General features: G+C 37.1%; 1 protein-coding gene across 1 annotated transcript in view; it reads right to left on the bottom strand.

Annotated features, from left to right (window-relative positions):
* The window catches only part of PRKG1 (protein kinase cGMP-dependent 1), a 3,380,995-nt gene that overhangs the window by 820,322 nt on the left and 2,547,372 nt on the right, over window positions 1-13,301 (bottom strand). The window contains exon 7 of the mRNA XM_044056419.1: window positions 11,422-11,516. Coding sequence (XP_043912354.1) covers window positions 11,422-11,516 — 95 coding nt within the window. The remainder of the gene's footprint in view (window positions 1-11,421; window positions 11,517-13,301) is intronic.

Below are 13,301 nucleotides of genomic sequence, written 5' to 3'. Positions count from 1 at the left end.
TTTCGAGGTAATCGGTTTACTGCCAAATGGCCTATATCCTAATACACTGAAAGGAGGAGAGTCATCACCTTCCTTGAGACTTTTCTATTCTGGGATGCTATGTTGGTGTGGAAAGATAGGTTGCAAAATTGTGGATTTTTTTTTTGTTTTTGTTTGGACAATCTTGCTGTGGTCCATGCCCTGATGGGTGCATTCGGTTATAAGGCTGCTAGATTTGTTATGTTTGCAAATCAATATAACTTTTTTCTAAGCTTCTTGTACCTAGTTTTGCAAATGGAATAGCTGACAGTCTGTCTGACTTTCAGTTTGCCAAGCTTTGCCAGTTGGCCCTGGATGTGTAGCTACTAAGAATCTTGATTCATCACGAGTGTGGTTAATTGGTGAAGAACAGCTGAAGTTCTAGTGGCAAATTCTTTCACTCTGAATACTTAAAGGGCTTATTCATCATCACGGCAAACCTTTAAGTTCTGTTATAATTCCATTCTGCAAGTCATAGATGCTGTGGATCACTGTTGGTTATGAAATTTTTGATGTGCAGATGTTGTAAAGATGATTAGCCTAATACACTCCACTTACACTTGGCAGGTTTAGGCTGGTTAGCTCACCTGATGGGATATAAGGATTACTTGGGTCACTTGTCACAAACAGGATGCCTAATGATTAGGAAAATACCAGTGGCACATCATTTAATCTATCAATTTGTATACCTTTACCATTTTGGCAACATTATTCACATGATTTTATGCTTAAGTTAAAGCTCTCACTGTAATGCAAGAAAACTGCAAAAAAAAAAAAAGTGCTTAAAAGTTTAATTCACCAGCACACACACATTCACCTGTTTATATAACTAAATGCCCAGTTTCTTGATATAACAATGTGTTAAGGAACATCAGATGAAACATTCTTCTGACTTGCCAGCAAATGCTACATATGCTAGTTTAGCTATTTTCTAAATTCAAAACCAAGGGGGAGTTGAATGTGACCAAAATCACCTCAGATTAATACCTCTGAAATACTAGCCACTAGATTGCACCTCAACAAAAATAAAAGCATCAACATCATCTGTATGTATATTCCCCCAGGTAATAATGTAGCCACACTTGAAGACACTCTTCACTGGCTATCTTGCCATTACCCCCCAAGAAACCCTAATTCTAGGAGACTTTAATATTGATTGGGGTTCCTGTCCCTCAGAATCCCACTCCACCCACATCAACCTGCATGCATTTACTCAAACCATAACCACCCCTACCAGACTAGGTAAACCTAACCAAAAAGAAAGTATACTCAACTGGATACTCGTAAATAGTAACCGCCAACTGTACACTGCTGGTACCCACCCCAATGATCTAAGTGACCACCTCCTCACTTACATAGTTAAGCAAAAAGCCATTATTCCACAACAACCCTTACTCAGAAAAGTTAGAAGCAAAAGAGACCTTGACCCTGACAAGTTCCATCTGGAACTTAGCTCCTGTAACTGGTCTATGCTAAAGCGCCTCCCCTTAGAGGAGGCAGTTGCCTATTTCAACAATAAATTTCTTGAAATTCTAGATCAAAATGCACCTGCCCGCTTAAAGTGAACAAAAGGAAAAAAATGCACCACAGCTTTCTAAAGAGTCTAGACTAAAAGTTACCAGCAGAAATAAACTATGGGCTACATGCCTCTCCACTAAAGACCCCCAAGATCATGTTAAATACAGGCATGCTAGGAATAAAACTAAAAGATTTATTTTACAAGACAAAAAACAATACTACAGACAGCTAACCAGAACAATCCTCAGAAGTTCTGGGCTGGACTGAACAATCTACTTCACCCTGGAAAAACATCCACACCTATCCCTGCTGCCACTACTGATACATCCCCAGAGGGGAATCACTGACAGTTTCAACCATTTCTTTACTAAAACAATTCAAGCCCTAGCCACCCAGTTACCTCCCAGCTCCCCTGGTCATGATATTTCTACCTCTAAAAACCAACTCTCATTTAGCTTCAAACCAGTGTCCACATCAATTATCTGTAATTTGATCAAAAAATTAAAACCCACCACACTCTCTGCTGACCAACTCCCTGCTGAGTACCTGCAAATATCAGCTGATGCCATTGCCTAGCCAATCTCAATTCTAATCAATTGTACCATATCAGAAGCTAAAATTACCACCATTTGGAAAACGTCCTATGTAATCCCACTACATAAAGGAGGTTCCTCTACTGAATACTCCAATTATAGATCCATAGCTATACTCTCTCCACTTGCAAAGATTATGAAAAAATGTATACACAAACAATTCATGCACCATGTAATCCAAAATTACCTCATGGCTGATACCCAGCATGATTTTCGTCCACACCATAGGACAATCTCAGCCCTAATGACTTTTACCAATACCATAAACAATAACTTTAACAATAATCACATATCCTCTGCCCTCTTCTTGGATCTTTCCAAGGCATTTGATATGGTCGATCATCAACTTCTGCTTCATACCCTGCAAACTTTCTGTCTATATTCTAAAGCCCTCCTTTGGTTTACATCCTACATTAATGGGAGACAGCAGGCTGTCATCTGGCAGAACCAGCTCCCTAATCTATTACCGAACACCCTTGGAGTGCCATAAGGGTCCATATTAGGAGCCCTACTGTTTTCCATCTTTATTAATGACTTGCCTACTATCATACCAAATGTCAGCTGTATCCAATATGCTGACGACTCCACCCTGATCTGCTCAGCGACATCTCCCACAGACTTGAGGGCTGCTACCCAGTCTACCTTTTATACCATAGAAAATTGGATCCCCAAGCGTCGGCTGTTACTTAATCCCAAAAAAACTAAAATGCTCTTATTCTCACCAACTCAAAAGTTTGCTCCCTTCACCTTCACCATAAATGCAAAAGATGGGACAGTTATCTCCCCCGACCCCCATAGAAAATTACTGGCCGTCATTATTGACAATAACTTAAAATTCGACCTACATGTAAATCAAACAATCTAGAACATCAACAGAAAACTTGGGTTACTCTATAGAATTAAAGCCTTCCTTACCCCTCCAGCTAAGATGGCCATTGCTCGCTCTCACCTTCTTTCAACACTTTTATATGCCACCCCCCTTCTCTACACTCTAAACAAATCTGAACTTAATAGACTCTCAACATGTTACAATCACATTGCCAGGTTTTCCACAGGCCTGCCATTTAGAACCCACCACTGCATCAACCTCAAAATATTTGGGTGGCTGGAACTTCTCAATCTAATCGAATATAATCTGCTGATCATAGCTAACAAAATCCTCTATAACCCAGATAATACATCAGCCCTCAGAAATATTATCCTCCCCATAACAATCCAAGACTGCTCCGATCCCCAAATAAGCTACAAATTCAGACAATTAAAATTAACAATGCAGCTGGTAATGCCCTCATCACAAACTCAGCAGGTAGAGCCTAGAACATACTTCCAGCCGATATTACTTTGATCTCCTCCCTAGGCCAATTTAAAGCTAAAATCAAACAACATATGGCATTAAACTGGCTATGCCACTGCAACAACCCTAGCTAAACTCTCAACATGAAGGTGAATTATCTAGTTAACTATCTATTGTTAATTTTCTCCTGACTACAACCAGGGGTAAATTTCATGTTTACCTATGCATTTTTTGGAAATGCTGTGCATATAATTATGTGTTATTTGCATACGTTGAAGCTTATCTCCCCAGGCCTCCGCTGAAAATGGACATCGATCCAGTCGGACTATCCCGATCAACAAATTTAAAATAAAATAAAATAAAATAAAAAAATTACATTTTTTAGATATGGAGGTAAAGCATTAATAGGCTTAACAGCACATTTTAAGACATCTACACAAAATATCAGTCAAAAGCTTATGAATGTGCTTTACTGAATAATGAAAATCCATACTAATGCCATCAAAGACAGTTCACATGACACTATGGAAGATGGAAAAGGAACTGAAATTGGCAGATTACTTTTAGTGCACATCAGCTATTTTGCAGGAAGACTAGAAAATCATATTCTTCGCGCGTGTGTGTGTGTGTGTGTGTGCACACGCTCGTGTGTGCATGTGTGTTCAGTGAAACATAGTGATACAACAGGCAGACCAACAAGTGAAGGCTTGTGGAAAAAATACAGTTTCAAGACACATTTCCTCACAAAAAATAAGGAAATGTAGGAATAGGATTAATTACACTTAAAGTCTTTCACATTTTATTTACTTTATTTTAAATTTCCTGACCGAGTACCTCCAAAAGTTGTCCTGGCAGAGACACATTACTAGTGTTGTCTGATATAGTGCATTTCTGTTATGACTCCATTACTGGTCTAACTATCAATTATTCTACCCTAATATGCCTTTAAAAAAAGCTTAGAATCTATCTGTGATTATTTTTCTGTCAGTGACTCTAATATTATAACTGCACAGTGACTCTAATATTATAAGCTGCAAGATGTCTAGCACAGTTATAAGAACAATACAGTAAACCTCTTTGGCATACCTGGCCAGCAGTTTGTCAAACTCTTTGGAGTCTTAATGCAAAATCAGTTAAAATGATAATGATGCAGAAGGCCATATCCTTATATAGTGCATAAACTTGTTCTTACAATGAATGAGTAGATATTCTCTGCTTTAATCAGCTGAATGATAAAGAAGAATGTTGAAATTCCATCAGAAATTGTGACAATTTCCATCAGGTAATGCAGAACAATATGAATATGCATAGAGTAGTCTACAATGTTCAGGAATTGTAGCACTCATTTAATAAATTGTTTTTTTTTTTTTTTTTTTTTTTGCTCTATATGACTAAATCTGTACATTCCAGAAGGATAAGATATAAAATGTGTGAGACAGGTAGGTACACTTGCAGATGAAGAATATTACATTTCTACTTCTCACTCTTTACAGTCATATGTCTGGCACTGTATCACAGAGCAGCACACCTCCCCTGCTATCCCTTGATAACAAGTCACCAGCAGAGTGCTACATGACAGCACATTGCCTTTAACAGTTTCACTTTTTCTTCAATGTCCTGACCTCTGTTTAGTTAGAAATATTTAGGGAGAGTGAGAACTAAACCTACAGATAAAGATAAGATGTTCACAGAAAAATGAGCCTGCTGAGACAATGTTATGTGACATTTTACTGTGCCAATCACAAAATCCAAGTATTGCAGTGAAAATGGCGGAATTGCTAAAAACAATAAATAGAGATGTTGATGTAAATTCATATGAGTCATTCAACAACAAATGCATATGAGCATGTTAGCACCCACTAATAATTGTTAAAGGCACGGGCAGGAGAACCTGTATACTGCAGGCCATCATACTGTGTATTTGAGTCTTAGATACATTATACACATCAATTATGCATGAAACAGCACAGCCTTACAACAGTAACCACCTTGACAGAGTTCATTTCAGCCACGCTTATGCCACAATAGAAAGAGAACTTGGGAAAACTATCCATATATGGTCTTCTCAGCTCAGACAAAAAATGGTGGAATGATTGAAGGCAAATATTGAGAAGACTATAAATTCTGATACAGTGAAGACAATGATATTGCAACAATGCAAATACCGTGCTTCTAGTGCACATGGCAGGAGCACAATAGAAGTTACCATAGGAACCACAGAAACCAAAAGGTTATTATTTTTGGGTCTTTGGTAATGCAAAAAAAAATGCTTGGGAATGACAGCTCACCTTAGCATGATTCTCTCTAGACAGTGGAGTTATAAATGAAACATCAGGAAGAGCTAAAAAAGAAAAACAAACAAACAAACAAACAAGCAAAAGGATAATAAGGGTGATATATAGCACTGCTTGAATGATCATATCTGAATACCCTGTCAGAGAGCTCTAACATGCTATAGTGTAAAATAAGTAATCAGAAGTGTTGATGGATGAATAGTGCCACATTATCATCTTATCCCAACTCCAAACAGAAGTGGCAACTTCCTAGAGCATGAACTCTGGACAAAGACAAATAATGTAGGGACAACAACCCCAAAATGGGACAATGTTTAAATATTGCTTTTACAGACATAGGGAGTTGACAGAACAACAGGTGTTGTAGCATTAATTTACTTAATAGTATGATGACTAAAACTTAAATGTCTGTCATTATTATCTGACTTAAGTCCTCAATGATTTGCCAAAAAAGGAACATTTTATGAGGAACTGGCCAAAAATGCCAGATAGCCACCTATAAAACAAAGATCTAACCTACTGTCAGGATTCAATCTCTACAATTGACTCCACAGCCAGACATTTACTCCCCTTGAAGCTAATCTTAATGAAACAAAAAATACACATACAAGCTGACAGACTATAAACACGTAAAACCGACTCCCATTATCCATAGATAGTTCTACTCTCAGCCACCTACTCTTTGGCAATCTCTCCCCATCAACCTAAAGGAAATCAGCACTTATTACAAATTCAGAATGCAACCTCAAAAAGTACCTCTTTAGAGAAGCCAAACGCTTATGCTTTGACCTGAGAAATATTGCCTAAAACACTATCCCCGTCTTCCTTCCACTTCTCCTCCCACAGAATTACTGAAGGTTGACTCACTTTAGAAACTAATACAAATATTATACATTAAACTCTGGTTATTTACTATAATGTGCAGACAGGTTGTCAATGTAATTAATCTCAATTCTGTTAATGCTTATACTGCTGCCTTTTTTGTTTGTGAAATGTTTCATATTTCACCAGGACTGAGTATGTAATTGGCCAGTATTGATCAGTGCACTGTTCTAGTTAACACACATAAATAAACAAACAAACAAATACTGCTTACTGAAATATGTTGCATAACTGCTTAGCTGAAACTGCTGATTCAGAGTGGGACAACAAGTAAATGTAAATGATAAACTTTTTATTGAAGAGCAATTCTAAACCTACTAATGTTCTAAAAATTACATTTGGTGGTAGCCTTATGGTTAACTTTTTTAAAGACAGAGGCACTTTAAGTGAGAGTCTGAGAACAGTGAGAATGAATTTGTGAAAGACGGTGCTAAATATACTGGGTTCGAGATTCCTGTGTCTCTCAGTGTTGTTCCCTCTTGCAAGGATAGGATGTGAAGAGGGGTTCATTATTTATCCTAAAATAACCAGAACATGAGAACCCAGATGGATAGTAGGAATAAAACAAGTGCCTATGGATGAACAACAACAAGGGTGAATGGGGGAGGGATATGCTATACAGAACAAAGTCTTTGCCATATGCAGTGTCTGGAGTGGATGTGTTTCAGCAATCTGAACATTAGACACTGAACTGCAAGGACAGTGAATTTGGGAAGGAAATTCAAAATGCAATGTGTGGTATTATGAATGCAACTGCAGGAAAAAATGGTAGGAAAAAAATTATTATTCTCCTTGTAGATCAGTGTAGCTGCTGGTCCACCAAATATCCAGGTTAGTGCAGTCCACCAAGGTACTTAATATAGTCCTCCAGTAGGCTGCCAGAGCTAAATGTTAATTTACTGAGACACACAGAGTCCTGGCATTGGATGATTTGGGCTATAATGCCCTAACCTGTATCACATTATGTAGTGCAGCTTGCGAACCCGCAGGTTACACATGTTTTGTAAAGTATGTGAATGTATTAGTGCAATGCACATCATATCCACATGATGGCACGCTATGTCTTTATATACTGTTAAAAGAGCACACCTTTTCTAGGGCCAGAATTCATGAAATAAAACAATCAACATTCAAACCTTAATATGAATTCATTACCTGGCACTATTGAATGTTACTCATCTGGTGCTCTCTCGATGATGAAAATGTTGTTACTGGTAATATCTATCTAGCTATCATGAGAACTTTCTGTGGCAGCCAAATAACTATCATATCTAAGTCCCTAAAATAAAAATGCTACACGTATTCTTAGTTTTCAGAATTTGCATACTTTTTACTACAAACATGCACCTTTATAATCCCATGTATATGGTTAACAAAAAAAACTCAAGAAACTACTGCTTTCTCAACTGTCTGCAAATTAATTTTAAATCTCTAAATCTATTCCAAGATAACTTCCTCACAACATATACCTTGGCACTATTAAAAACCACAAGATAACCTCTGATAGACTATTTCTTTCAAAGGAATAGAACATATTTTCCCAATCACATGCAAAATAAACAGCTAATATTAATACAAAATGGTAAAAAATGTGAAAGAGTGGTAGGATCAAAGAAACAAATTCCAAAAGTTGTATACTAGGCACGTACTTGTTCACAAAAAAAAGAAAAAAATCTAATCTATCACTTTCAGAAATACCAAGACTGTATTTAAACACAGTTCCTGGAATTTAGAAAATCTTATTGGGCTGAGGAAGCATGTGTTCAGCAGGATTTTTAAACATATTAAGATAGATCAAATCAAAGCCACTTCAGTCATGTAGAGGAATAAAGTCACGATTACAGTCCAGCTAACCAAGGCTTGATTAGCAGCTTGGGTGAGTGACAGAGCAGCAGAGAAGGGATGGACATACACATCCTGGAAGTGACAGCACTCATTGATATCCTCCATAAGGGGAGGTGTGATCTATCTGATGCAATCAATGAGCATGGGAGTGGGTGGGAAAAGAGAACTGGGTAAGGTATTAAAATATATGAAAGCACAGATGAGCAAAGCCCCCAGGATGCTCTTATGATCCACAAGTTCTAGCAATACCTGAGTAGGTGGGGAGGGTTAGTAGGGTGGCTGGTAGCCCCAGTGTGGTGTTGGGCACTGGGGGTCCAGGCTGGTACAGATGAGGTGTGAGGGGGTCCAAAAAAAGAAAGAACTTAAGTGTGTTTGCTCAGGTGGTCACCCAGCAGGAAATGGATACTGAGAAGCTATGTGCTAGTGTATATGTGTGCGTGCATGTTTGTGCATAGAGGCATATTTACAGTAGTCTAGATAGTTGTGATTGCATGTGTTTGTGTGAGTATGTCTGGATATGTGCATAGGTGTGCATGTATGTTTGTATATATGTCTATGTCTGTATGTGTTTGTATGTGACCATTTGTGTACATTGTGGCAGGTACCTGTGGAACTTCAATGCATGAGCTGGTAGGTGGAAATATGTCTTGTTCATGTCTGAGAGCACCATGTTTCACTGGAAGACATGATAATCAGCTGATAATGAGGTACTGCTCAGGGTAGCTTCATCTTTTCTGTGAACCACAGATTATCAGTGTTATGCTCTTGGCCAGTCCCTCATTGCCCATTCTCCATTGGCAGTGATAGTCTTTTTGAATCCCAGGGAATGTGTTAACTTAGGATCCAATGATCAACTCAAAAATCAGCCACAAGCCAGGACTACACTGTGACATTCTACAGACTGGCTATTCAATTCCTCATGCTTTTCATGCCAATGACCAACTCAAAAATCATTACAAGCCAGGACTACACTGTAACATCCACCAGATTGGCTAACAAACCTATCTAGCCGTTCACAGTGTGCCTTTCTCACCTCACTTTGCACCATGGAAGCTACAACCTAACTTGACAATGTCTCAGACCAATCCTCATCCCTAGTTCCATCCATTCACCAATTATGCTGCTTTGATAACTTATTCCATAACCTAATAGATTTGCATTTCTTATTAATTCCGTTTCTACTTTTTAATTTTTTCTCTTAATTCTGCATTTTAATTACTCTTTATTCTGAGCATTCCTGAACTAAAAACAAATTGAAATCAGGAGGGATATGCCTTTGACAGACTTCTAATAGTGAAGCTTGAGAAGTTGACAGTTGACATGTTAGACTACCTATGGTCAAACAATCCCAAACCCAAGGATGGATGTATGGACATGACCAGTTGGCAACACATTTTGCTGATCTAGAAGTAATGAATATAATTTTGTAGAATTTGCTGAGTATACTGTGCAAAAATTTAGTCAAGAGGCATGAAAGCATGAAAAAATATTTTATCTGACTGATAGATGTGATGAAGAAACATGAAAACATTCAAAGATAATTTTGTCAGAATGATAGAGTTTATTAAGAAGCATGTTAAGAATTAAAATGTTTGTCACACTACGCTTGACATTTGTTTAGTAAAGACAGCATTTCTAACCATGACCCATTGGTTATGTCTGCTAGGCCCTACATACACATTCAGTAAGGATCTCTAACCCCAAGCCCAAGCAAATACTTGTGATGAGAAAGAGAGCTACTACCACTACAGGTGTAGGATACTGAATCCAGACATCTCACCGCCACTCCATCCTCTTTAATTGGCAATTCAATATTCACCATATGACATGATTTTTGATTTCCAATACCCCCCCGATCATTGGATATCTCCCACAACTGCTTTCACCTTTAAGATCTTAGTAAACTTAAAACAAGGCAAAGGCAACCCCACAAAACATTTTTTTGTCCATTATACAACTATTTACAATGTGACTGTCTCATTTCATTTTGCATTTGTTCTTTGCATTCACTTTCTTCCACCAACTGGTTATCAATTTACCTGTTTGCCTTTCTGCACACCTCATTTTCACAAAATAATATATGTTAAAGCAAATTTAATACAGACATATGATTGTAAGCCTGTGAATGTTTTACCCCTGACTACATGCAAAATAGGTCCATCAATAGGCTTGTACTCCATTACTGGCCAAAGTTCATATCCCCCTGGTTTCTACCAGCAGCCATTCCTCATATTTTGAGGAGGACTTTTCAAAGCTTTTAAACTTGCTTTGTATACTCTAAATTACTTAAATAAACCTAAAACTGAAGAAGTCACAGGTAAGGGATAAAAGTGCTTATCCTATAACTATACTGCAGACTGAGACCAGGCTTTCTTCTCACTTTCATCCTCTGCATATATTGTTTATATTTTATTATGATACCTCAGCAGTGCTTGAGGCTGGGCGTCAGGCTGGCAACTCGGCACCATAAAATATATACTGCCAATCATTAGCGGACCGGAGTTCTGCTGTGGTGACCTCTAAAAGTCGAAAAGACAAACAACAACTTCAGCAGTGCTTGTCTTCAAAGTACTTGTTCACACCCATTTATTAAGTTCTTCAAACTTCTTGCTAATTATCTATGTAAATAAATTCACTTCTCTAGTAAGAAGGAAAGTTCCATGTTGTCTGCAAGTCACTACATTAATAATGCGTAAACCAACTTTTTTTTGGCCGATGGTGTAATATAAAGAGTTAGATGTAAGTATATAGTTTTATATCTAAACATCCTTAAGCATAAAATAAGATGGAACCTAAGGTAAAACCTGTATCCAAATGAGTTGCTTTTACTTTTATGGAAGGTCCATATATGATTGATTCATAACAGATGCTGCCCATCAGCACTGAAGTTTAAAATTTATCATATGCGGTTATACTAAAGGGCCCATGTATTAGTCTCCATTAATGCTACTCAAGTAGTTATAAATTATTGACTTACCCTTGTAAAGCTTTTTCTCCAAACCAGTCTCCTTTTCCTAAAGTTCGAAGAAATATAGGTTCCTCACCAGGACAATCCTCACGAGTCACTGTTACCTTGAGTATGGAATATAGAACACAGGAAGCAAAATAGTTAAAATGCAGTGTATTCTGCATTCTAGTCACTAACATTAGTATAAGTATCAGTTTATACTTATTCTGACAGATGAATTCTCATTTAATTTTTCTGTAATACAAACAGCACACTAAATTAATATGATTATGCCATAATGTTGTCTGAAATAACAGTGATGCAGAACTAATATGCGAGTTTTCAGTTCTGAGTGTAGTTTATGCCTTAATCCTTATGTATGAATTAAATCATGCAGGCTTGGTGCTACTATTCAATTTAAAACAGTAACAGCGTTAATGAAGAGGGTTTCAAGATGATTACCAACTGCTAGTGATGTTCTTTATGAAGCTTCACACCTGCGAGTTCTGATTAAAAGATGATATACATTTACAGAAATTAGCAGTACTCTGGAAGGGTATTTATAGCTGAATGTCAGAAAGCAGTTTGCTAAATTTGTATGAACTGCCAAGTATTTTTAGACTTGGGAAAACTTATGGAACAAAGAAATATGTTGCTTTAAATAAAATGTGAAAATGTCAACACCACAAAAACAAATAAATATAAATACAATTTAAGTCTGATCAAAGAAACATAGGCGAATGAGTACTATACATGAAGTATCTCATTAAAGTCAACATATGTATCTGTTAAGTAAAGCCCAGCATGAAGACTTCCGGGAATAAGTATGCAGCATCACATGGAATTAAATAAAAATGTGTTTTCCATCACTGAAAATGATGGCAAAGACCTAAAGAGCGAAATGTAGATAAATGCATTCCTAGATCCTTATTAATCTCTGTTAAACAGACCAGTAGAACAAAGGCCACATGAAATTCCACTAGGATAACAGAGGCTATAGGAAATTAATTAAATTAATTAAAAACAAATAAATAATTAAAAATGGCCAAAACTGGATGGTTTCTTGAAAATGCAGAGGATAGGGCTCAGGCAGTCTACTTTACAAAACTAATCTCAAACCTTCACATTCTGCCAGAACCTATGTATTGTCACAGAAGGATAGATTCACAGAAAGATTATTTCCTTGTTTTGAAGCCAATCCATTAACATCAGAAAATGAGATCGGGGGGGGGGGGGTGGCCAGCATGCTCAGCAGATAGCAGCACAAATCGCTTGCTCTGCTTTTTGATACTTTTTTGACAGGATTTTCCTCATTTTATTGCCAAGTATTTGGAAGAACACAGCTATTCTGGATTAATTCACCATCTGGATTTACAAGTGAAAATTCCAACTAGAATAGCTCATTTTAGTTTTTTCCTGTTGGACGTTATTCAAACTACATCAATTAGGAGTAATTCGAAGACTTCTCTTCAAGACAATTCAATGAAGAAGGAACTACAAACAATTATCTCAAGTATTCATGATCTCTCCACAAAGATGGATAATCTAGAACAAATTATGGATAATATGAAGAAAGAAAGTAAAAGGCAAATAGACTTGTTGAGGGAAATCATAACAAAACATAGAGATCAAATAACAGCAATAAAATAATCTGTAAATTAGCTTGATGAAAGGCAAACAGAAAATGAACATCAGGTTGATTTCCTTCTAAAGCAAAATAACGTTACCTGAAAAAGTAGAGGATTTGAAAAGTAAACACAGAAGAAACAACATAAAGATTTATGGTACAAGAGAAAAGATAGAAGGCAATAATCTAGTTCAATTTTGGAATGACTGGTTTCCAAGAGCTGTGAATTTACCTGAATCCTTATCATTTGGCATAGAAAGGGCTCACAGGTCCCTATCAAATA

Source organism: Protopterus annectens, chromosome 14.part0 (genome assembly GCF_019279795.1).
Source record: "Protopterus annectens isolate FY-2018-M chromosome 14.part0, PAN1.0, whole genome shotgun sequence".
Lineage (NCBI taxonomy): Eukaryota > Metazoa > Chordata > Ceratodontiformes > Protopteridae > Protopterus > Protopterus annectens.
Note: the sequence above shows the minus strand (reverse complement) of the source record. Positions and strands in the feature narration are given on the sequence as shown.